General features: G+C 49.3%; 1 protein-coding gene across 1 annotated transcript in view; it reads left to right on the forward strand.

The window, feature by feature from the left end:
* Nucleotides 1-7,395, forward strand: part of CACNG3 (calcium voltage-gated channel auxiliary subunit gamma 3) — a gene marked incomplete at both ends in the record, with an annotated part of 76,022 nt that extends 68,627 nt beyond the window's left edge. Inside the window, 2 exons of the mRNA XM_081299756.1 lie at nucleotides 2,587-2,727; nucleotides 6,884-7,395. Of these exons, the coding sequence (XP_081155882.1) occupies nucleotides 2,587-2,727; nucleotides 6,884-7,395 (653 nt within the window). The remainder of the gene's footprint in view (nucleotides 1-2,586; nucleotides 2,728-6,883) is intronic.
* Between the last annotated feature and the right edge of the window lie 14,704 nt (nucleotides 7,396-22,099).

Raw genomic sequence — 22,099 nt, forward strand, 5'->3', positions numbered from 1 at the left:
TCACTCCATTGCTCTGAGCCCAAGGTGAGGCAGAACATCATGGTGGAGGGGCCTCCAGAGGAGCACTGCTCATGGGCAGCCAGGAACAGAGAGCACAAGGTCCCCAGGGAGCAGGATACCCCCAAGGGCAGGCTCCCAGTGACCTGCTCCCTCCAGCCACGCCCCACTTGCCCACGGTTACCACCCAGTGACTGTCTAAATCACCAACCATCCATGGATCCATCCCCAGACTCAGTGACGGCTCTCCTAATGTGATCATTTCATCTCTGAACGTTCCCGAAAGGACATAGGAGCTTTTGGTGTGTGTGGGGGACTCCTATGTCCAAACCACAACACTGACATAATATATCATAGACATAAGAAATCAGAGAAATAATCTGCAAATTTATTAACAAGCAAAAAAAACCATCACTACGTGTTGGAAAACCACAGGAATGTGCTTAGCCCTGTGCAACGTGATGGAGAAGCTTCTTTCTATACCCCTTTGGCTGGGGGGGGGGGGGGAGTAGGGGGCCCCGTAAATGAGGTAAATGATTTTTCAGGGGACTCCATGAGCCTGGAGAACACACGGTGACCTGGGGCGGGGTCTGGCAGGAAGGACAGGCTGGATTGTAAATGATTCCCTCTGGGACTAAAATAGAGGCAATGGTGTGTGACAGAAGTCCGTCCAGGTGTGTTGATAGGCTCAAGTCTTTTTTCCTGTGAAATGAGTTTAGTGAGTGAAAACCCAGGAAGGAACCCAAGGTAACGGCTTCTTCTTTAGTGGGTCTGGACCTGAGGCAGATAAGGGAAATGTGCAGAAGGACAAGGGTGGGCTGGGATGGGGAGGAGACAAGGGCAGAGGGACCTTTAATGCTGAAGTTGCTCTTTGAAAGCCTTTAGATCAAATTACTCAGCATGCAGGGGGAAAAAAATACAGAAAACATTGTATTCCCACGTTACCATTCTCTGAGCCCCAACCCAAGCCAGTGTGTGAGCAAGGATCTTCAGAACAGCTAGCCCAGGTGAGAAGCCCACAAGGGACTGATCCCTTCATGTCCCCAGGGTGACAGGGTGGCAGGATCCTCTCCTCCATGCCCATCTTCCTCTAGCAGGTTTCTAGGCAGTTTGAAACTGCTCCCAAAATGTCACCATCGCAGCTAAGGATCAAGAGGGACAGAGTTACCTGGGGCCCTGGACAGCCCAGACCCTTGCGTTGGGTCACGTGGGGCAGCCAGATTGAATCAAATGTTGGAAGCATTCTGTCTTCTCTCTACCCCGTGAGCTCAGCTCCTGACCCCAGGGCTCCTCCGCTGTCCCCTTCAGATAATCCCGGCTACCTCGGTTACCAAACTTTCAGAAATCTGAAGGTAAAAAACAAGCAAGCAAGCAAGCATTTCTTTAATTTATTTAAACACAATCATGACGCTGTGGAGAGAGCTCTTGTCCCTGGGGTCTTGAGCATCTCTTGGGTGCTGAATGGAAGTACCCAGAGCTAGACCACTTCCACTGTGGTCTAGCCTAGAACACTGAGTAACGCAAACAGCTGTGAGTCCTCCGTGGCCCAAAAAGAGCTGCCTCCCTCCCTGCCCCACCCTCGAGCTGCTCCTTTGTCAACACAGATGCCACCATTGCTCGGGGCTGACAGAACTTCTTCTCTCCCGTCCACAACTGCTCCATCAGCAAATTCTGTCAGCTTCACCTTCAAAACATAAAGTGCCCGTGCCTCTGTGGTTGTTAAACATTCCTGCTACTCTCCCGGCAGCCAGCAGAGCACCTGGAATCTAGTAGGTGCTCAATAAATACGTGTTGAGAGAATAAATCCATTTGCTCATTCAGTGACTGAATGGGTTTTCAATGGATATGAGCAGGCTCTGCGTTGCACAAATGCAGGTGTGTGCTGGGGAAGATTCTGCATGTGATGAGCATCGAATGTTCTGATAGGAGTCCCCGCATTCAAGGCTGGGTACATTATCTGCAGATCCCAATACAAAATAAAGATCTCAGGCTCCTCGTTCAAAATGCAGGGGGAAAAAATCATTTACTGTCTTCTGCAATCTCTCTTCTGACCTGTCATAGCATTTTCTATTGGTTGTTTAATGTCACACTTCCTTGGGCCTGGGGACACTGTTAGAGTGAGTGCTAACCCTCCCGGGGGCCTGGGGCTTACACCTGACCCTGATTCTCCCTGTGTTTATATGCACAGGCCCATAGCAGGGACCAAGGATGATAGTGGTCACCGAGCAGACGCAGGAGAGGACAGAAAACCTGGCCCAGGGAGTTGGGGAGCTGGGGAGTGGACAGTAGAGAAGTTGTGAACCAAAGCTCAAAGCTCACAGCTCAGAGCCCTCTGTGCCCTTGGACTTGGCTTCCACCACACGGATTCAGAGACAAAGGTTGTTAAGACTTTCAGGACGGTGACTGCAGAGTGCCAACCCCTTCCCAGCTCGGGTCCCCGAGCAGAGGGCACTGGCCTGTGCCAACATCACATTGTGGCCTTGCTCTGCAGCTTCTGTCCCGTCTTCCCCTCAGGGACCCCCATGCCCCTGGCAGGGGGACCCTGGGCGGCCGGTGTGCAGGACGCGGCCTCTCTCTTTCTCCCCACAGGGGCTGTGAGGGCCTCCAGCGTCTTCCCCATCCTCAGCGTCACCCTGCTGTTCTTCGGGGGGCTCTGCGTGGCGGCCAGCGAGTTCCACCGCAGCCGGCACAATGTCATCCTCAGCGCTGGCATCTTCTTTGTGTCTGCAGGTGAGTGTCTTGCCCCAGCCCCGAGATCGTCACAGACCCCCAACCTGAAGCCGGGTGGACAGAGCCATGCTACCCCAGGGTCCCCTCCAGGAAAGAGCCAAAAATAAAATAAAATAAAAAATGTGCAATTCGTTGTGCTAAAGCAGAGCCCGCGAAGAATCTCATCAAAACCAAAGATGCTGAACCTGCAGCTGGAAGTGGGCAACCGGAGCAGATTGGATGTACCTGCAAGGGCTGCACCTCTCTGTCCCCCTGGGCATGCTCCGTGCCAACCTTGGACCTTTGAAACATGCTTATTGTAAACCCCACCCCTCTCAAGACACACCAGTGCCCTTTGATGGGATGTGACAGAGGATAAAAAGACCAGGCAGGGTTTGGGGAGGAGGGGACCTACCTTCTCAACAGTGACGACCTTCCAAGGTTTGAACACCACTCTAGTCCCCAGGTATCCACAGGCGACACTTTCCAAGACCTCTGGTGGATGCCGGAGCTGCAGATAGTACCAAACCCTCCGTGGACCGCTTTTTCCTACCAAAACACAACTTATGATAAAGTTTAATTTGTTAATGAGATTCTAACAAATATATTTAAGAATATATTCTATTACTAATATAGAACAATAAAATAGAAGAGACATAACAATCTATGATGATAAAAGTTCTTTAAAACTTATGAATTGGTGTTTTTTTTTCTGGAATTTTCTATGTGATATTTCCAGACCGCACATGAATAAAACCCTGGAAAGGGAACCTGTGGCTTAGGAGAGCTGCAATGGCAGGATGTTTATTGAGGTGGGGACAAGGAAGGCTAAGAGAGGGTGATAAACAAGACAGGGGTCCTCCTGGGTTTGAATCCTACGTGGCCTTGGGAAATGTCACCAAGACCTTGTAACTTGGTTTCCTCAGCTGGGAGATGGCGAAATGATAATAGTATCAACTTCCTGGGGTGGTTGGAAGGAGACTGAGTCAAAAAGACCACAATGTTCTTTCTCAATAAATTCCTAACATATTCCAAAGTCAGGGACCCTGTAAATCCCTGCTCAGGTCCCTTCCCCACTGTATACCCTTCTACAAAGTGAGGATGTGAGAACCGTCTGGCCGAGTCTCTGGGAAGCCACAACAGTGACAGGCCAGGGAGAAAGCCACCACAGGGTGGCTGTGGCCTCTCTCCGGGCTCTGGGTGGACAGATGTTCCTGGCAAACCCAGGGACTTGTTTTGCTTCGAGGCACATTTCTGTAACTGGTCGGCCCCCTCCTGGCTCCCGAGCCAGAGCCTCAGTACCAGTGTTGTGCTGATGTGACAGTTTCCCAAGAACAAGAGAAGATCATTATTTTATCCCCCAAGGGGATTGTTAGGGAGGCCTGTGTCGCCAGCAACTCTGTCCGCACAAGGGCTATCATGAGACATGGCAGGTAGATTAGGTTCAGAGGAACTGGAGGGCCCTGAGGGGGATCCCAGAACTTGGGGTCTAAACCTAGACCCCTCCACCAACCTCCCCCAGGAACCCCAAGAGTCTCAGGGCTTTTTTCCACTTATAAAATGGCGGAAAATGGAGGATTCAACACTCTCTAGGGCTCTTTTTGCTCAACTTCAAAAATCAACAACAATTTATTGAGCACCTACTGTGTTCCAGGCACTGGGCATAAAAAATAATAATAATAATAACATGATCTCTGGAGCATGCTTGCTTTAGGTCGGGCTCTGGACTAGGAGTTGGGGCCACAACAATGAGCAAACCTATTTCCTACCCTCAGGAAGTTTACAGTCAGACAGGTGGGACCAAGTCACTGCCCACTCACACCTTCTTCCTCCTGAGCCACTGAAATCTAAATCTACTACCACGGCTGAGCTGGGGCTTCAAGTTCCACTTGGAGCTGGGTGCAGGGGAGCTAGCCTGTAATCCCAGTGACTCAGGAGGCTGAGACAGGAGGACTACAAGTTCGAGGCCGCCCTTAGGGAGACCCTGTCTCAAAATAAAATAAATAAATAAATAAAAATAACTGGAGATGTGGCTCAGTGATAGAGTCCCCCTGGGTTCAATACCCACTACCAAAAAAGAACTTAAGTTCTGCCGTTTCCTTATCTGCAAAAGGGGAATAATTAAAAAATAAGAAAATCAGGCCTGGCACAGAGTTAGTGCCTTATACATAAATGACTGACAGTTCACTTGGCTTCCTGCCTCTTTAACCCAGGTTGACATTTGAGCCTCTCTCTGAACTTCTTTTTCTTTCTTTTTTATTCCCGACCCCCAGCAAGACCCCTTTGGGGGGGGGGCTTCCTAAACTTTACCACCAAAATTTCCCTGCTAGTGGTGGAGAGAGCAAACATGGCCCTGGGGAATCAGGGGGCATCTCTAGAAGCCGCCTTCAGGGAGCGAAAATGCCTTTGAAGTCAGCTTCTCATTTTACTTAAAAATTCATGTGAATTCTGCTTTCTCCTCCTTATTATATCCGTGTTCATTTTAATATAAAAGAATGTGCCTTCCTTACTAATCTTCCAGCCAAATTGACACTCCAGGAAGAGGGGAACCGTTTTTTATCCTGTCAGGTCCCTTGCAGCCTGACACCGAGCAGGATGTGCCAACCCTCCGAGTGACAAATAGCAAGGTGATTAGCATTTGCTGAGTCCCTGATGAATGCCTGGACCCAGTCATGCCAAGAGGACCCACAGCAGGAGCAGACCCCAGCCCTGTCCCTCAGGGGCAGGTCCTAGATGGAGCATAAGCAGAAGTCCCACCCTAAATATTAATAATACCTGTCACCCAGGTGCTCCTGCCAATCACATGGTAGCACTTGAGCAGATGCTGTGGCCCTGACATGCCAAGCTTTAGCCCTTAGTTGCTTGATTTGGGGGAGATCTAGGGGAGACCCAGAAAGAATACGGAGTGTTCAAAGAGCGTCGGGAGGACTCAGGAATCTTCTGGAAAGGATTACTTACCAACTGGTGCTGGGAACGATCATGAAGGACAGATTCCATTTAGCACTAATTGCCAGGTAGTATGTCAACCTCCTCGGGCCGCTGTTGGCACCAAGTCTTGAGTGAGACCCCATGAGTAGAGGGTCCAAAAGTGACATTTCCCATTTGGGGTAATAATGTGGGAAGGTACCCGAGATGAACACAGCCCTTAAAGATTCCTGTCCCTTCTTGTCATTCTCTAGGGAATCTATTTCTCTCCGATGGGCTGAACTGAGCTTCCCAATGCTATTCTGTTGGCACTTGGGGGAAACTAAGTCTGCAGACCTTGCCTTTGGGGGCGAACAGCTTTGCGTCCCCCAATTTTTGACACTCAAACATCAACCAACCCAAGACTGGTTATCTTATTCCACAGAGACAGAAAGATGGTCAACGACTGTCCCTGCCCCCTGAGCTTATTAGTTCCCCCAAATTGCAGCCCCAGATCCGCAGACATCCAGTGGTGGATGTCTCCCCCAACGCTTTCAACTTGGTGTATCCAAATCTCTGTTCTCTAAACATGGTCTGTTGGCTGCCTCTTATTTTAGTTTGAGATGCCACCAGCCTCCCAGTCACCCAAGCTGACTAGCCGGTCATTCTTGGTCCCTCTCTGGTGCTCCACGGTCCACGGCCTTCCTTCTCAGCTGCAGGATCTGGCTCCCATGTGGCCTCATCTTCAAAGCAAAATTCTCAGCCTTTCTCTCTTCCCCCTTTGCCTCTGAATCATTTCCTAAGTGCCTCCAGTAAAGTTTCTACTGTATTTTGCTCCGATGGCATTTATCCTGTCGCCCAAGGGTGAGAAATTCAAGGGCAGGGGACTGTCACTGGTTCACTTTATCACTCTCATGACTTAAAGCCAAAGATTCAGTGTTGCCTTGTCTCTAAGGGGACACGGAGGTCCCCCTGAGTGCTACCACCCTTGCTAGAGAAGTAGGATGGCATCTTGACCTGAAAGGGGCACAGCCCAGGACGGGAGCCGCAGAAATTCCCCCACTTCCCAAGACACAGACCTTGCAAGAGGAGCTCAGCCTGAGGATTTCTTAGCCATTATCCATGTCTCTTCCCCTTCCCACCTTAATTTTGCATTTTCTATCCATATTCCAAGACCAAAAGTGGCCTTGACCTTGGAGGGTTTATGCAACACGTGTGTGTGTGTGTGTGTCTTTTTTTCTTTTCTTTTCTTTTCCATTTTTTTTTTCCTCAGGCTTAAGCAACATCATTGGCATCATCGTTTATATATCAGCCAACGCCGGAGACCCCGGGCAGCGTGACTCCAAGAAAAGCTACTCGTACGGCTGGTCCTTTTACTTCGGCGCCTTCTCCTTCATCATCGCCGAGATCGTGGGCGTGGTGGCCGTGCACATCTACATCGAGAAACACCAGCAGCTGCGTGCCAAATCGCACTCGGAGCTCCTCAAGAAGTCCACCTTCGCCCGCCTCCCGCCCTACAGGTACAGGTTCCGGAGGAGGTCCAGCTCGCGCTCCACCGAGCCGCGGTCCCGAGACCTGTCCCCCATCAGCAAAGGCTTCCACACCATCCCCTCCACCGACATCTCCATGTTCACCCTGTCCCGGGACCCCTCCAAGATCACCATGGGGACCCTCCTCAACTCGGACCGGGACCACGCTTTTCTACAGTTCCACAATTCCACGCCCAAAGAGTTCAAAGAGTCGCTGCACAACAACCCGGCCAACAGGCGCACCACGCCCGTGTGAGCGGACGCCGCTGGCCCTGACCGCTGGCCGCGCCCAGCACCGCCTGCGGGGGCGCAGTGTCCACAGACGTCTCCAAGGTTGCATGGCATGGTCCTCGTGATGGTTCTTACTTCTCACAAAGAAATGAAAACCAAATGGACTCCGCCCTGTCCCACGGGGGTCCCCCCACCCCATCCCCACAGGACCCCCACCTTTCCCTTCCCAACCTCCCCAATCGGATCCCTTCCTGTCGTCCCTCCCTCCCTCCCCTCTGTGTATCTGTGCCCACATGTCCTTCTGTCCTTCCTTCCTTCCTCCACTGTTCTTCCCTCCTTGGGAGAGGACTTTATCAAAAGTCACAGGGTGGTGGCCAGAGGGGGGGGGGATCTGCAAATCTCCCATCAGGTGCCGGCGTAGCTGTCCCCATTTGTCCACCCAACACAGATCCTCAGGAAACCCACCACTGCCCAGGTGGCCCTGAGGGAGGCATTCACCTTTAAGTGTTAGGAAAAAAAATAATAATAATAACATGACGGGAAATCAAAGATGTCAGAGTCCGAAGCAGCTAATGTAATAAGCACTCATGTTATTAAAGGTTTTGCCTTGTCGTAATCAACAAGCTGGGGTGGTTTTTTGTTTTTGTTTTTTTTCCTTTTCATTTTGATTTTTTTCCCCCCCTGGGTGCTTCCCACATGAGCTCACTCACCTGCCACCCCCCAGGGTTCATCTCCCTCTTGGAAGCTGAATTTCATTCCGTCCCGCTCCAGCCTCTATAGGAAGGATCCTCTCTGCCTTCTCTGAGGCCAGCAAGGTGTTCCCTGTAAATGTCAGAGTCAGTGTGTCCTTGGGGGTAGTGGGAACGGTGGCATTTGAGGTCTAACTGTGGCACACAGTAGCTCTGGGACCTCAGGCAAGTCACCTGAGCTCAAGTCTCAGACTTCATCTGTAAAATGGAATGTGATAAATCCTTCTCTCCTCCACAGAGTTTTGAGGCTTGAATAAAATGCTACAGATAAAACCATGAGCACGTTATAGATAACCAATGTGTGTTTTTAAATGTTTAGATGGATTTTAGTCAGGCTAAACATTATATTGTTAGTTCCTACTACTATAACACAATAGTGTAGACTCAGTGCTTAAACAATAAACATTGGTTTTTTCACACTTGTGGAAGCTGGAAGTTCAAGATCAAGGATCCAGCAGATCTTGTTCCAGGGAGGGGCTTTCTGCTGGCTTGTGGACATCTGCCTTCCTGCTGTGGCCTCAAGAAGTGAGAAGAGAATGTTCTCTCTTCTTAAAAAGCCACTAATGCCATCATGGGGCACCCACCCTCAGTGACCTCATCTGACCCTCATGAATTCCCAAAGCACCCCCCTTCCAATATCATCATACTGGAGGTTGAGGCTTCAACCTAGGAATTTGAGGGTACAGGGGACAGAGACCTGCTTCAGGCCATAGCCAAGCATGGCTACTGGACAATAAAAACCAAATGGAAATTATTCTACGTGGCAGGAAGGAAGGAGACCACTTCTTGCAGGTTCTGGAGTCTCTGGGAACAGAGAGGGGAAGGAGAGCTGAATATTTTGAATATTTGATATTAGACAGTATGAGAATATGTCCCCTCTGCCAGCAATGACTTCCTAGAGCATTTTGGGCACACACCCAGCACACTGCCGTTCAAAGATCTTTCCCGTGTAGGACTCCAACTGCAGCAAGAGGCAGGGTCACCGACCTAGGAGATGACAGTTCCCTGGTATAGCCATCTAGTGCCCCACATGTGTCAAATCAGTTGATCCCCAGTATCCCCATGGGGACAGTGTTAATAATATTCTTATTGACCAATTAAGAAACTGGAGGAAGAAAGATATGGGACAGGTCCAGATTTGACCACATGTCCAGATTTTTATTATTATTATGAGCTGAGAAACTCATATGCACCCTCACACCGTGATTTTTAGTGTAAAGTGACTTTTATTATGAAGTGCACACTGTAAAAAAAAAAAAAAAGTTCATTTCCCTTGACACCAAAGAGTCATTACATGCAAATGACATAGACATCAAATTATCTCATTTAATCCTCAAAACAACCACATGCGGTCGGAATTACTGTCTCCATTTTGACAGGTGAAGAAATGGAGGCTCAAAGAGGGCCTCTTAGGTGCTAATTAGCATGGCTGGCATTTAAACCTCAGCCTCTGCTTCCTACGGGGAACGAACCCTCGCTGTAGCCACATTTTCTAGACCTCAGTCATCTGAGTCCAAATTTGACGAGATTTTTTCAGATCTCCATTCCCCTTGGACAATGACTTAACCTCATTTTATCTTTAAGTGGACTCCCTCTTCCCCTTCAAAAATATGTTTATTGGAGGGTAATCTTAGAGTTTCACTGCTCGAAAAGGGAAATTTGGAATTATTTGCCATAAGCAAATGGCACAGACCAACCATGTGATCTCCCAGATGTTGCTTGTCCTAAGGGGGTGGCCAGGGCAGAAGCACAGTGCTAGGGTCTGACACCAAAAGGAGATGCTTCAGCAGAAGAACTGGAGAGGGGACCTCTTCCTCAGTGTCTAATGCAATGTTCTGTGATTCCTGAGCATCTCCTCCCTCTCTTGGGGACAAGTGGCTTCTGCCAGCCCCAGAGATGGGGACCTCAGAGTTCTAGCAAATAGGAAATGCACCATAAGTGTGAAGCAGTAGATTCCAGCCACCCTGCATCTAGGAGTTTGTCAAAAACGGTGCATACGGGAAGCTGATTTGGGGTAGGAAGGTTCCAGAGCCTTAACTATTGGGGAACCAGCCCTGGAGGCAGGGGAAAGGCCTTTCTGCAGAGCCACGCAGCTGCAAGAGGGAATCGGGTCCCTGAGTCCTGGGAGACTCCCCCGCACCCTCTCGGTCTGTCCCCTGCAAGCCTTTGACCTGGGGAGCTTCGGGGTACCTGTGCCTCACCCTCCCAGACCGCAGCCAGGATCGTGGTCCAGCCTTGTCCTCCAAACCCCTGTGAAGGGCGTCCACACACGAGGCCATCTCCCTATGTGTCAAACATGGGGCTACAAATGTCGCTTATTTCATCTCACTTTATTAAAACTACCCGGATAGATGTTGAAACTTGCAAGTAGACAGGAAAGTCGGAGTGCAACTGTGCAGACCCGTGGCTGCCTGGTTTCCGAGTCAGGCCACAGCTGCCCCCTGAGCTCTCCTGGTCAGGCCTCAGGCAGGTTCTGCTCCATCCGTCTTCTCTGCTCAGATCACTCTCTCCTGGATGAGCAGCATCCTTCTGGCAAGCTCAAAACTAGGATCCTGGGGTCTCTCTTGCATGTTTTCTTAATGTGAGGCCCCCAGAACCCGTCTGCTGGCACGTCATACCTTTATAGAGGACAGAGGCAGCTGGGGCCAACCCCTGTCTAAACCTCTGTGGCTGCAGCTGCCCACATTTGAACCCCAGCTCTGTGTTGGTCAACCACGAGATCTCTGGTGAGATAATCTCCCTGGGCCTCAGCTTCCCAGTCTGTAAAATGGGCACCAAAGTAACACTCCATAGATTTGTTGTGAGCATTAAAAGAGTTTATGTGCATACAGCACATGGAAAAGAACCTAGAACATCGTAAGTGCCGTATAAATGTTAGCAATTACTATTTAAGACACTCCTCAGGTTTTTTCTTTTTTTTTTTTTTTCTATTTGGGTCTCTTTGCATTTAAACAACCTTATATTCCATATCTTGTCCGCACACATTTCTGCTCTAACCAGGCCAGTGTCCACTGCTCTATCGGGCAACCTGGCTCTATCCGCACTGTTCCCAATTCTCTGCCTTTACCAATAATCATTATCCCTGCCTGAAATGGTTGCCCTCACCTAATCTTCTCCATTCTTCAAACCAAGATCAAAGTTCATGCTTTCCATGATTCTTATTTCTTCTTCTTCTCCTCCTCCTCCTCCTCCTCCTTCTTCTCCAGGGATTGAACCCAGGGGTTAACCACTGAGCCACATCTCCATCCCTTTTTATATTTTATTTAGAGACAGGGTCTCGCTCAGTTGCTCAGGGCCTCGCTAAGGTGCCGAGGCTGGCTTTGAACCTGCCATCCTCCTGCCTCAGCCTCCCGAGCCGCTGGGATGACAGGCCTGCGCCACCACACCCGGCACTTCCCATGAATTCTTTAGGGAATTTCCAGACCATATAATCTCTCACTCCTCCGAATTCATTCACCCACTCATCCATCCCTCCTCCCGGCACTTTTTATCAGGCACCTACTTTATGTCCACAGCAGCCAGCATCTCAACAGAGAGGACCACCGTCCTAATGGAACGCTCAGCCTAGCAGGAGACACGCCTCAAACAAGTGACCACATAGATCAATCATTTTAAACTGTGATCCGTGCCATGACAAGAGAAACGCAGTGCAAGAAGCAGGAGGGGACATAAACAGGGGTCTCTACTTCTGCAGAGTCATAAAGGAAGAGAAAGAATATTAAGTCAGACTTAAAGAAAAGCTGGAGTTCTCCACATGAAGAGAAGGAAGTGTGGAGGCAGAAATGGCAATATGTGCAAAGGCCCTGAGGCCCGAGAGATGGAGGGGGGAGGGGGCCAGTAAGCTGGAACACAGAGGGGGGAGAAAAGCAGCATCAGGTGAGATCAGGGAAGAAAAGAAAGCTGGGTCCAGAGGATGCAGCATTATAGGTCGCTTAAGGATTCTGGATTTTGGCCCTAAGTGCGTTCATCAAGAGCCATTTAAGAGTTTTCATCAGGGATACATTAGGCCGAATCCAACTCGTATCTTCAGAAGTTTAATAAGTTAGGAATCCAGGGACACACTAGTCCCTAAATCTTACCTCTGGAACTAGCTCCTCCAGGGCTGGTATCATTGCCTGCTCCATCCACAGCGTCTAGTAGGTGAACCTCACAGTATTGCAGACAGGACTCGGTCCCCCGAGCCACAGCCAATGAGCTCACAGGACAGCACCAGCCTGAGGCCCACTACTCCACCCATGGCCAGGGGACTAGGATTTGTGACCAAACCCAAAAGGTAAGCCAGGCCAATCAGAGGATCTCTACTGGGACTTTTAACTAAGAGGCCAGGGGCAATTGCTAGTTGGCTACTGAGAGCAGGACAGAATGGACACGGGGCAGCCGTGGGACCAGGGCAGCCACAGTGGGCCAAATGCAAGTTGGAAGTTGCAAAACACTGTCTGGCGGAGAGGACCATCCTGCAAAGCCTTCCCATGGTACTTAAATGAAATCCAGATTTTTGCTGTGACCTCCAAGGTCTTGAGTCTCCAACTTCATGCCAAGCTACTCGCCCCTTATACTCCAATCCTGCCGGACTCCCTTTTTTTGGTTCCTTAACCGAGCCAAACATCTCTCTGCCTCAGGGCCTTTGCACCTGTTGCTCCCATTTCTTGAAATTTCTTCTCTCTCTTTATACAGAGCCTTGTCATCATTCAGCTCTGTCACCTCCTCAGAGGGAACGGCTTCAGCAACTCTCTAAAGTAGGTGGCCCATTATTCTTTACTCCATACTTATTCCCTTGACAGCTCAAAGTTTTGTAATGTCTTATTTTTGTCGATTTTTTTTTTACTTATTTTTTATAGGTTTCCCCTTAAGAACATAAGTTCCGTGACAGCGGGATCCTTGACTGTCTCAGTCTCATTGTATTCTCCAGGCCTAACACCTGGGGGGTGCTCAGACATCTGAAGAAGGCAGAAAGGAGAGAGGGGAGGAGGGAAGGAAGGAAATGCAGTCTGTGCTATTTCGAGGAAGGCCGAAGCGTCTCAAAGGAAGAGACAGTGACTTCCTAGGTTTCGAATAGCTTCCTCGCCCCAGTTCCTTGAGGCCCAGCTGAATCCCATTCTCTGATTCCTAGGACATTCTTCCAAACATCTCCCCTTTCCTGAACCAGCCTAAGTGGATCTCTGTTGGGGGTTACTGAGCCAGCACCGACTCAGAACTAATGCTTCTAGAAGCTTCCAGAACTGGGGGACACCTGACCCTAAGGGTACAACTAAGCATCTCTCTTAGAAAGAGCAGGACAAGCAGGCCAGCATCGCAGTTAGTCCAAATGTCAAGGAAGGGCTTAAGCCAAGCGCTGTGGCACCCGCCTGTGGTCCCAGCGACTCCAGGGACAAAGGCCGGACAATCCCAAGTTCAAGACCAGCCTGGGCCACTTAGCAAGATCCTGTCTCAAAATCCAATCAAAAGGGGCTGGGGATGCAGCTCAGAGGTGGAGCACTGGACTAGCGTAGGGGAGACTCTGGGTTTGATCCCCAGTACCAGGAAAAGTGTTTTTTTAAAAGTAAGGAGGAGGAAAAAAAAAAGAAAAAGAAAACCCTCAAAGTGAGTTTAATTCACAAAGATCCAAGACAGAGAAAACCAGGAATGAAAGCCACCATAAAGACAATAGCTAGGCCAAGTCACCAAGCCAGAAGCAAGCAACTCCTGGAGGTTAAATTGATGAAACGTTGATGGCTTTGTGTGTGTGTGTGTGAATGGACATCAAATCAATCAAACAGAAACCAGTCTTTGAGGTAGTAATTTGGACTTAGTGGACGCTTCTCTGAGTATTTAGGTAAAAAAAAAAAATTGTTAACTTGATTCCAACTTAACTAGCTTGTATTCGCCATTTAAAGTTCGACTATCTGTCATAACAAACAGACTCCAAAAGATCAAGCACTTGACACAATAAACCGCTATTTCCTGTCCACACAAGGACTACTGCGGGTCCCCCTGAGTGGCTTTCCTGGGTGGGTTGGCTCCAGGCAGTGATTCAAGGAACCAAGCTGCTCTGTCTTGTAGTTCTGCCACCTTGTGGCTGCAGGCTGGTACTGCAGTCATCCACCTGGGGGATGCAAGGGAGAGAAGAGATGGTGAGAAGGTCATGCGCCAAAACAGCATCACCTTGGCCCGAAGTAATGCACTTCAGGTCACGTGCCACTGATGAGGACAAAATGGTAGGGTCCTGTCCAGCTCCCATACGGAAAATGTCACCTATGGCAAAAGAGTCGTAGCTCTGCCTTTCATAACGTGTGCACATCTCCTGTCTTTGGCAGGAGACTAGTTAGTCCTCTCTGCCACACACGTAAGGAGGAAAAAAATGTTCTCCATAAAAACAAAACTCAAGGTGAAGAGCCCTTGAGGTTTGTAAATTCAGCATTTTAAGATAAATTCCAAGGCCTCCCGATCTTCTGTTTCCACATTTCCATCCTTAGACCCCGTCAAAAATCAGGTAGAATATCCCATTGTATACAAATACACTACCACATCCCACCCAGGTACAATATCCCATAATATCCAGAGACGACATCCAGCAAAGAGCCAACTCCTACCTATGGGTCTTTAAGAGTGAAGAAACGGACTCAGAAGCATACTATTCAATTTTTTTTTCTTATTCTTACTGGACAAAATGGGGTCCTGGATCCCTAAGCCATTGAGGGGGGTGGACTTAATACGGGGGAGAAGGACCAGTGGTTGGTTCTCAGCCCCTGCTGCCCCCCTGTTAGGTTAGCATCACCTACAGGAATTTTTATTTTAATTCCAAATGTCCAGTCTCTACCCCAGAGATTCTTACATAATTGAGCCAGAGTGAATGAAGCTGGACTTCAGAAATCACCAACCGAGAGTTTGGACCCAATTACATTCACATTCGTGTTGAGTTTGGGCCCACAGGTGTTTATTTAAAAAAATCAAGAACTTCTTAAAACAATCAAGCAAATCATGCAAAAAAAAATCAAGAACTTAAAACAATCAAGCAAATCATGCAAAAAAAAAAAATGTTCCTGGGTGAATCTGAGTAGAGGGAAGAGAGGAGCTCTCTCTGTTCTGTTCTTGCAATATTTTTGTATAGATTGAAACTATATCAGAATAAAACGTGACCATAAAGGGGAAAAATGGGAACTTGGGCCTCCCAGCCAGGATTTTTCAGCTTTTCTTAAAAAAAAAAAAAATGGAAAGACTGGCTCTGTGTTCCTGCAGAAATTTAAAGCAAACCTGAGAGGTCAGCCTTCTGAGCCTCCCGGGCAGGGCCCTGGGCACCTGCATTGTGGGCTAGAAACCAGGTGAGCCTGGCGATGCTCAGGTAGGCCTGGGACCGGGCTCTGAAGTCCTCTACATTCTCGTCCCCCCCCCACCCTTCTGTTCCAGCCTCTCCCAGCCCTAAGTATAGCTTGGATTATTTTCTGCCAAACGCAGCACCTTGCACTTGCCCACACTGAAGCTCGTCCCTGGCAACTCCTCTGCCCACTCACACAGCCTGGCGAGCGCTTCCTGCGGTTTGATCACCAGCGGCTTGGTATTTCACTACCTGGCAGCACTGTCACCAGCCAATGTGGAGTGATGGCCACCCGTCCACCTCCGGATCAGTCAGGCAAATGGCCAACGGGAACGGCCCCACCGCCGACACCCCGCGGCTCCCAATTAATTAATTAACTCATAACACACACACACACACACACACCCCAAGCAGCTGGCTGCAAGCGAAAAGATAAGAAAAAGAGAAAAAAAAAAACCAACTGTGGCTAATAGCAAGTGACAAGGGATCTGGTCTGGTTTGGGGCTTTTTTTTTGGGGGGGGGGGTACTGGGGATTGAACCCAGAGGTGCTCAACCATGAAGCCACATCCCCAGTCCCTTTTTAAAAGTTTTTTATTTTGAGACAGGGTCTTGCTAAGTTGCTTACAGCCCTGCTAAATTGCTTGAGGCTGGCCTCTAACTTTTGATCCTCCTTCCTCAGCCTCCCCAGCTGCTGGGATGACAGGCGTGCATCACCATGCCCAGCATAGATTCAGGGCTTCTTAATAGCAGCATTATTGACACTTGGACAACTTCCTGTTGCTGGGGGCACTGTCCCATGCAAGGTAGGACATTTAGTAGCCCCCCCTGGCTTCTACTCACCAGATGTTGGTGGGACAACTCTCCTCCACTGCCAAATTGTGACAACCAAAATTGTCTTGGGACACTGTCGAATGTTCCCTGGAGCAGGGAGGCTAATGCTCTTAATGCAGAATCACTGGAATGGGGAAGTTGAAGAATTAAGCCTTAGGAAAGATGGCAACCTGAGTCCATTTGGGGCTCTACAGAGGAAGGACTAACAGAGTTTGAATCGGAACATCACCATTTACTGTGCATCCACTTGACAAGTTACTTAACCTCTCTGGGCCTTATAGTTTCCTCACACAAAATGAGGTAATCAGGATAGGATGGTGGATAGCAGTAGCTTAAAACACATGCTGTGTGTCCGTGTGGTCAGCTGGGGGGCGCTGGGGATGGAGCTCAGGGGCAGAGAGCTTGCACAGCATGTACCAAGGCCTGGGTTCTTCCCAAGAACTGCAAAATAAAGAGGGCAGGGAGGAGAGGCTGGGAGACCCTGCAGTGTGGCCCTCTGGGGCTCTGCTCACGTTGCCCACGACAGGAGATCAAAGCAGACAGAGCTCCACCTTGTGAATGTTGCGGGTCACATGATCGGGTGGGAGGGGGGACGAAAAGATAAATTGGCTTTAAAATGTTTCTGCCGGCGAGTTACATACTCACTACAGCTCCTAAGTCCTGGATGAAAATAAGTCACAAGTCCACACCAAACGGGAAGGCTGCAGGAAAGTGACGACTCACCAGACACTTGGGAAAAGAAGAGGGACTATGGACCAATAAACAGCAGGACTGGCCATGTGTGGTGGCGCACACCTGAATCCCAGCAGCTCAGGAGGCTGAGGCAGGAGGATCGCGAGTTCAAAGCCAGCCTCAGCAACTCAGGGAGGCCCTAAGCAATTTAGCAAGACCCTGTCTCAAAAAAAAAAAAAAAAAAAAAATGGCTGGAGACGTGGCTCAGTGGTTAAGCACCCCCTGGGTTCAATCCCTGGTACCAAAACCAAAACAAACAAATACAACAGCACAACTGTCCCACACAGATAATAATACTGATTTCATACACTTGTTGGGCTGGGCAAGTGAATTAATAGACACATAGTTTCCAGAACAGCATTGGGCGTGTTTTAACTGATGGGTAAATATTAGCTTATTCTTCTCTATTCATTTTGCAAATGTGTGTTGAGCACATGGTGGTCCGCTTAACGTACCAACCTGGCCACCCTGTGGCACCCTGTTCATCAGCCTAACGCCCATCTAGGAGCTGCCAGGAAGGGCTCTGGCAGATGTGCTCAGCATCTAGAGTTGGCTTTTAGGTAAAAGGCTTATTGATTCAAAGTTTAATTGATTGTGCTCAATAACCTGGGCGGGCCTGATGGCATCGGTTAAAGGGCTTTAAAGGCAGAACCAAGGCTCCTCTAAAGACGAAATTCCACCCGTGGAGAGTCGCAGCAGCATCTGCCCAGGACTGAAGCAGAAGCTCTGAGCTACATGCTCTGGCCTCCCCCGTCACAGGAAGCTCTGGCCCTACTGCCACAGCCCCATCCTTCTTGTCTTTAAAATATACCCCGTTTAAGTCCCTACCCCATGACTGTAGGGGGCTTGCTTTCTGATTTCTCCTCTCCAATACCAGCAAGAAGAGGTGATTTTTATCACTGGAAATGACACCAACTCAAATCTGCATAACCAACCTTCCAACAGTGAGTGCAAACAACCCTTACCTTCCTCCAGGTCCCCGCTAGATTTACCTTCCCACAATTCACCACCCCCAGAACTCCAAACCCTTTTCCGTTGCTGTGCCACGTTGCCCCAAATTTACTGCTCTTTGTTAAAATGGTATATAAACTCTGAGGCTTAACCACTTCATTGGAGTTCTATTTCCAATTCTATGAGGCTCCTATGTATGTGTATGCAATTAAAATATTGGCATCAAACAGTATTCGTTATGCCTATTCTCTTTTCTGTTGATCTGTCTTTTAACCAGTTTAATTTGCAGGGCCCCGGATACTGAACTCAAGAGAGTAGGAGGAAAATGAGTGTGTCTTTTCCGCAGTAAAATAGGGATGATGATAGAATCCACTTCACGGGGCACAGTGAGGATTAAGCAGGACAAAGCTTGAGTGTCACTTAACACAAGACCAGCTCATGGTCAGTGCTTCATAATTGAGAACTTCTCAGACCATTGTGAAAATATTAATCCTACTCCTCCTGAACCCTAGTAACCTTGCCCTTAAGGTTCTAAAACAATTTAGAGAAGGCAGACGACTGAATCAGTAGCTAATTTTATCAACCCTAAAAAAGCAGGCAATCGCCACCATAAACCTCTCTCAGGAAGGGGCACTTCCATGAGGATTCCAAATACCGGAGTCCTGCAATCTTTCCTGCCAACCCACCATCCCATCAGGCAATGAGACACTTGGGTTAACCGGGGAACCACCGGGAGCCAGCTTCTCTCTCCCCTTCCCTGGTCCGTTCTCTGGAACCCCAAGGTCAATATCCTCACCCCAGATGTGACAGAGTCACATTAAATCTTGAGCCTTCGAAGTGTCTCAACTTGATCCACATTGTCCCCATCAAGAGGGACGAGGAGCCTAAATATCATTATCGTCCAGGAAGATGGAGGAAAGAGCGGAGGTTGAGAATCCTAAAGCAATTAGTTAGGACAACAAGAGGCAAGACATTATGCAGATGGAGGCCCTGCCACCTTGAGAAGATAATGTCGGCTCTGAACACAGAAGGGTTTAGCCCAGCCCGGTCCCTTCCAATCCTGCTGGAACATTAAGCTTCCTTATTCATAATCTCAGGCCTGGGTAACGTCAGGTCTCTGAAACGTTAACACTTTCAATTTCCTCCCTAATGACGTTGGTATTAACTGTGCTGGGTTTTAAATATTTCACCCCACTGGGTAGGAGTGAGAACAGTAATAAGTCTGAGGTTTCTCCAAATAACTTACACCTGGCTGGGGCTTACACCTACCTCCTGTGTTGGAGGCTTCCCCTGAGAAGCCTTTTCAGATTGACATCGTGGTGGGTGGTCCTCAGCAGGGAGTCAATCAGTGGCGTGTTGGGGAAGCTGGTGGCTTCTGATTTCAGTTACTCTAGGAGAAAGCAAGAGACACCCAAACAGTGGATCTCCCTTCCTCCAAAGCCCCATTGGTGGGAACTGGACTCTTCATTCTTTCTACCCTTTTTCCCCCCCAGAAAAGAGGGTTTAATTTGCAGGGCCCCGGCTACTGAACCCAAGAGGGTAGGGTCAGAATATTATCTGCCAAGAGAGACAGGCACCTTTGGAAGTAAACTTCTGCATAAACCCATGGGCAGAGTGGTCTCTTCCCTTTTTTTTTTTTTTTTTTTTTTTTTTTGGTTTCAGCTAAGAACTGGTGAAAGACCCGTGAAGGTCTCCAAGACCCTCTGACTCATCCTTTCAGGCCTTCTGCGGTCACCTAGGCTCATTCTAGTCCTGACCCAGCATGCCCAGAAGTGTTCATTCTGCCATCTTAACTTTTTTGAACGTGTGCTCTCTGACCTTGAGGTGAGCATGCCCAGAAGTGGATCCGCCATCTTTCCTTCTGGAACTATGAACCTCAACTGAGCATGCTCAGGAATGTGCTTACCCCCCCCCCCCCAACATCCAAAGAGCTTGGGGAGAACTTTCTTTTGCAAATAACCCCAGTGCTCTCCTTACCTGCTGCTGGTACTAAGTCTTTCTCCACTCTTTTGTGACCTGGTTGTACTTTTTGGGGGCTTTGTATTCACCAAGAGGCAAAACCACCCTATTCAGCTACAAGAGAGCCTCTCTCTCCACCAGCAGAGGACACCCCCGCCCTGGTGACCCCCCCACCACTCTCAACACTCCCTCGGGTGCCCCACAGTGTTTCTGTTCAGTGTCTCAGTGCTCAAAGCTCCTTTCAAATGACCCCAGCCATGGTGAAGCCCAGGCCAGGGGAGATCTTCAGGACAGGACAGTCCCAAGGGGGGACCCCACTCCTCCAAGGTGGACCCCACTCACCTCTCCCACGCAGAGCCATCACGGCCCATGGTGATGGACTGGGCACCCAGGAAGCTCTGCCTCTCTCCATCCGTGGATCCACCCGAGTCAGCGCCTCACTTAGCCTCTTCCTAGCTCCGACCCCGGCTCTCCTCTCCAGGGTTCCAGCTACCCGCAGCCAGCCTCTGCCCAAAAGCATGAGATGGAAAATTCCAGAGGCAAATAATGCATAAGTTTTAAATTGCATGCCCTTTTGAGGAGTGTGATGAGATCTCATGCTGTCCCACTCCACCCCACCCTGGACCTGTAACGTCCCTTGGTCCACAGTATCCAGATGGTGTCCATTGCCTACCTGTTAGTCACTCAGTGACCGCGTCGGCTATCTGGTCAACTAAGGAACTACTGGAGTGTTTGTGTGTGACCTTGTGTGGTCCCCCATGCTGTGCTGGGACGCCAAGGTCATTCAGCTCTTCTCCTCTCACGCAGGCATCGTACCACACACACACACACTTACACACACACACTTACACAAACACACTCACACACTTACTCACACACTCACACCCACACACACGCTCACGCACACTCATGCACACACACATGCACACACTCACACACAGTCTTACGCAGTCACACAAACACACACTCACACTCACACACACTCACATAATAACAACATTCTAAAGCTTTTCAGGTTTCCATTTCTAAATCTTTCAAAATTTCTCCCACAAACCAGCACCAAAGTTCTCTGAATCACACGGTCAGTTTAGTCCCCGTTATGACCCCACTCCCAGGATCAACTTCTGTTTTAATGAGCTTTTGCATGTCTGAGACTAAAACACCCAACAAGAACAACTTAGAGGGCTGGGGATACAGCTCAGTCAGTATGCACAAGGTCCTGGGTTCAATTCCCAGCACCAAAAAAAAAAAAAAAAAAGAGAGGCAGGAAAGTTTACGGGGGGCTCATGGATTCAGAGATCTCAGTCCATGACAGCCAGCTCCATTGCTCTGCACCCAGCTGAGCCAGCCCTTCGTGGGGGAGGGCCCAGCAGAGAGAAGCTACTCAGCTCATGGGGGGCGGGGGCAGAAAGCAAAGAGGGAGACGGAGAGGAGGGGCCACAGAGCAGATGCACCCTTCCAGGGCACAGCCCAGTGACCTCCCCTAGCCACACCCCAGCTGCCTAGAGTTGCCACCCGTCCATTCAAGCTAGGATGGACTGATTAGGTTACACTCTCACCATCCAGTCTTTTACCTGTAAATATTCCTGAATCAATACCTTTGGGGACAGCTGCTTTCTAAACCATCACACTATTATTACTACCCTCTCCCCAGAGAATGGAGCCTGCTTTCCACCAGGGGACTCAGCGCATCACCATAAAAGGCCTTCTGTGGTACTAGAGTGGTATTAGAATCTCAGGGTGCTCTACCACGGAGTTACGGCCCAGCCCTTTTTATTGTTTATTTTGAGTCAGGGTCTCACTAAGTTGCCCAGGCTAGATTCAAACCTGTGATCCTCCTGTCTCTGCCTCTGTCGTCGCCAGGGTTACAGGTGTGTGCTACTGCACCTGGCCACAGAGTTCTTTGGTGGCTCTGGGGAGATTCATCTTCTCGGGAGTGATCAGATCACCTTCTATCACCTCTCCTGCTTGGTCAGAGAAAATAACTTTGATTCCAATGCAGCATCTGCTACAGGAGCCAAAGCTGGTTACCTTCAGAGGGACCCTAGGTGAGCTTGGATTCCAGCTGCCGGCAGGGACTTGGCTCCCTGGATTCCCCCTCTTCTGTCCCCTAGCAATAGGAGAAGAGCTAAATGTTTCATTCATCAGGGGAAATAAACAAACAAATGTAATAACAAGAGGGAAGCAAATGTCCAAGAAAGCGTACCTCTCCTTT

This window comes from Spermophilus citellus, assembly GCF_964194105.1.
Source record: "Spermophilus citellus genome assembly, chromosome: 6".
NCBI lineage: Eukaryota > Metazoa > Chordata > Mammalia > Rodentia > Sciuridae > Spermophilus > Spermophilus citellus.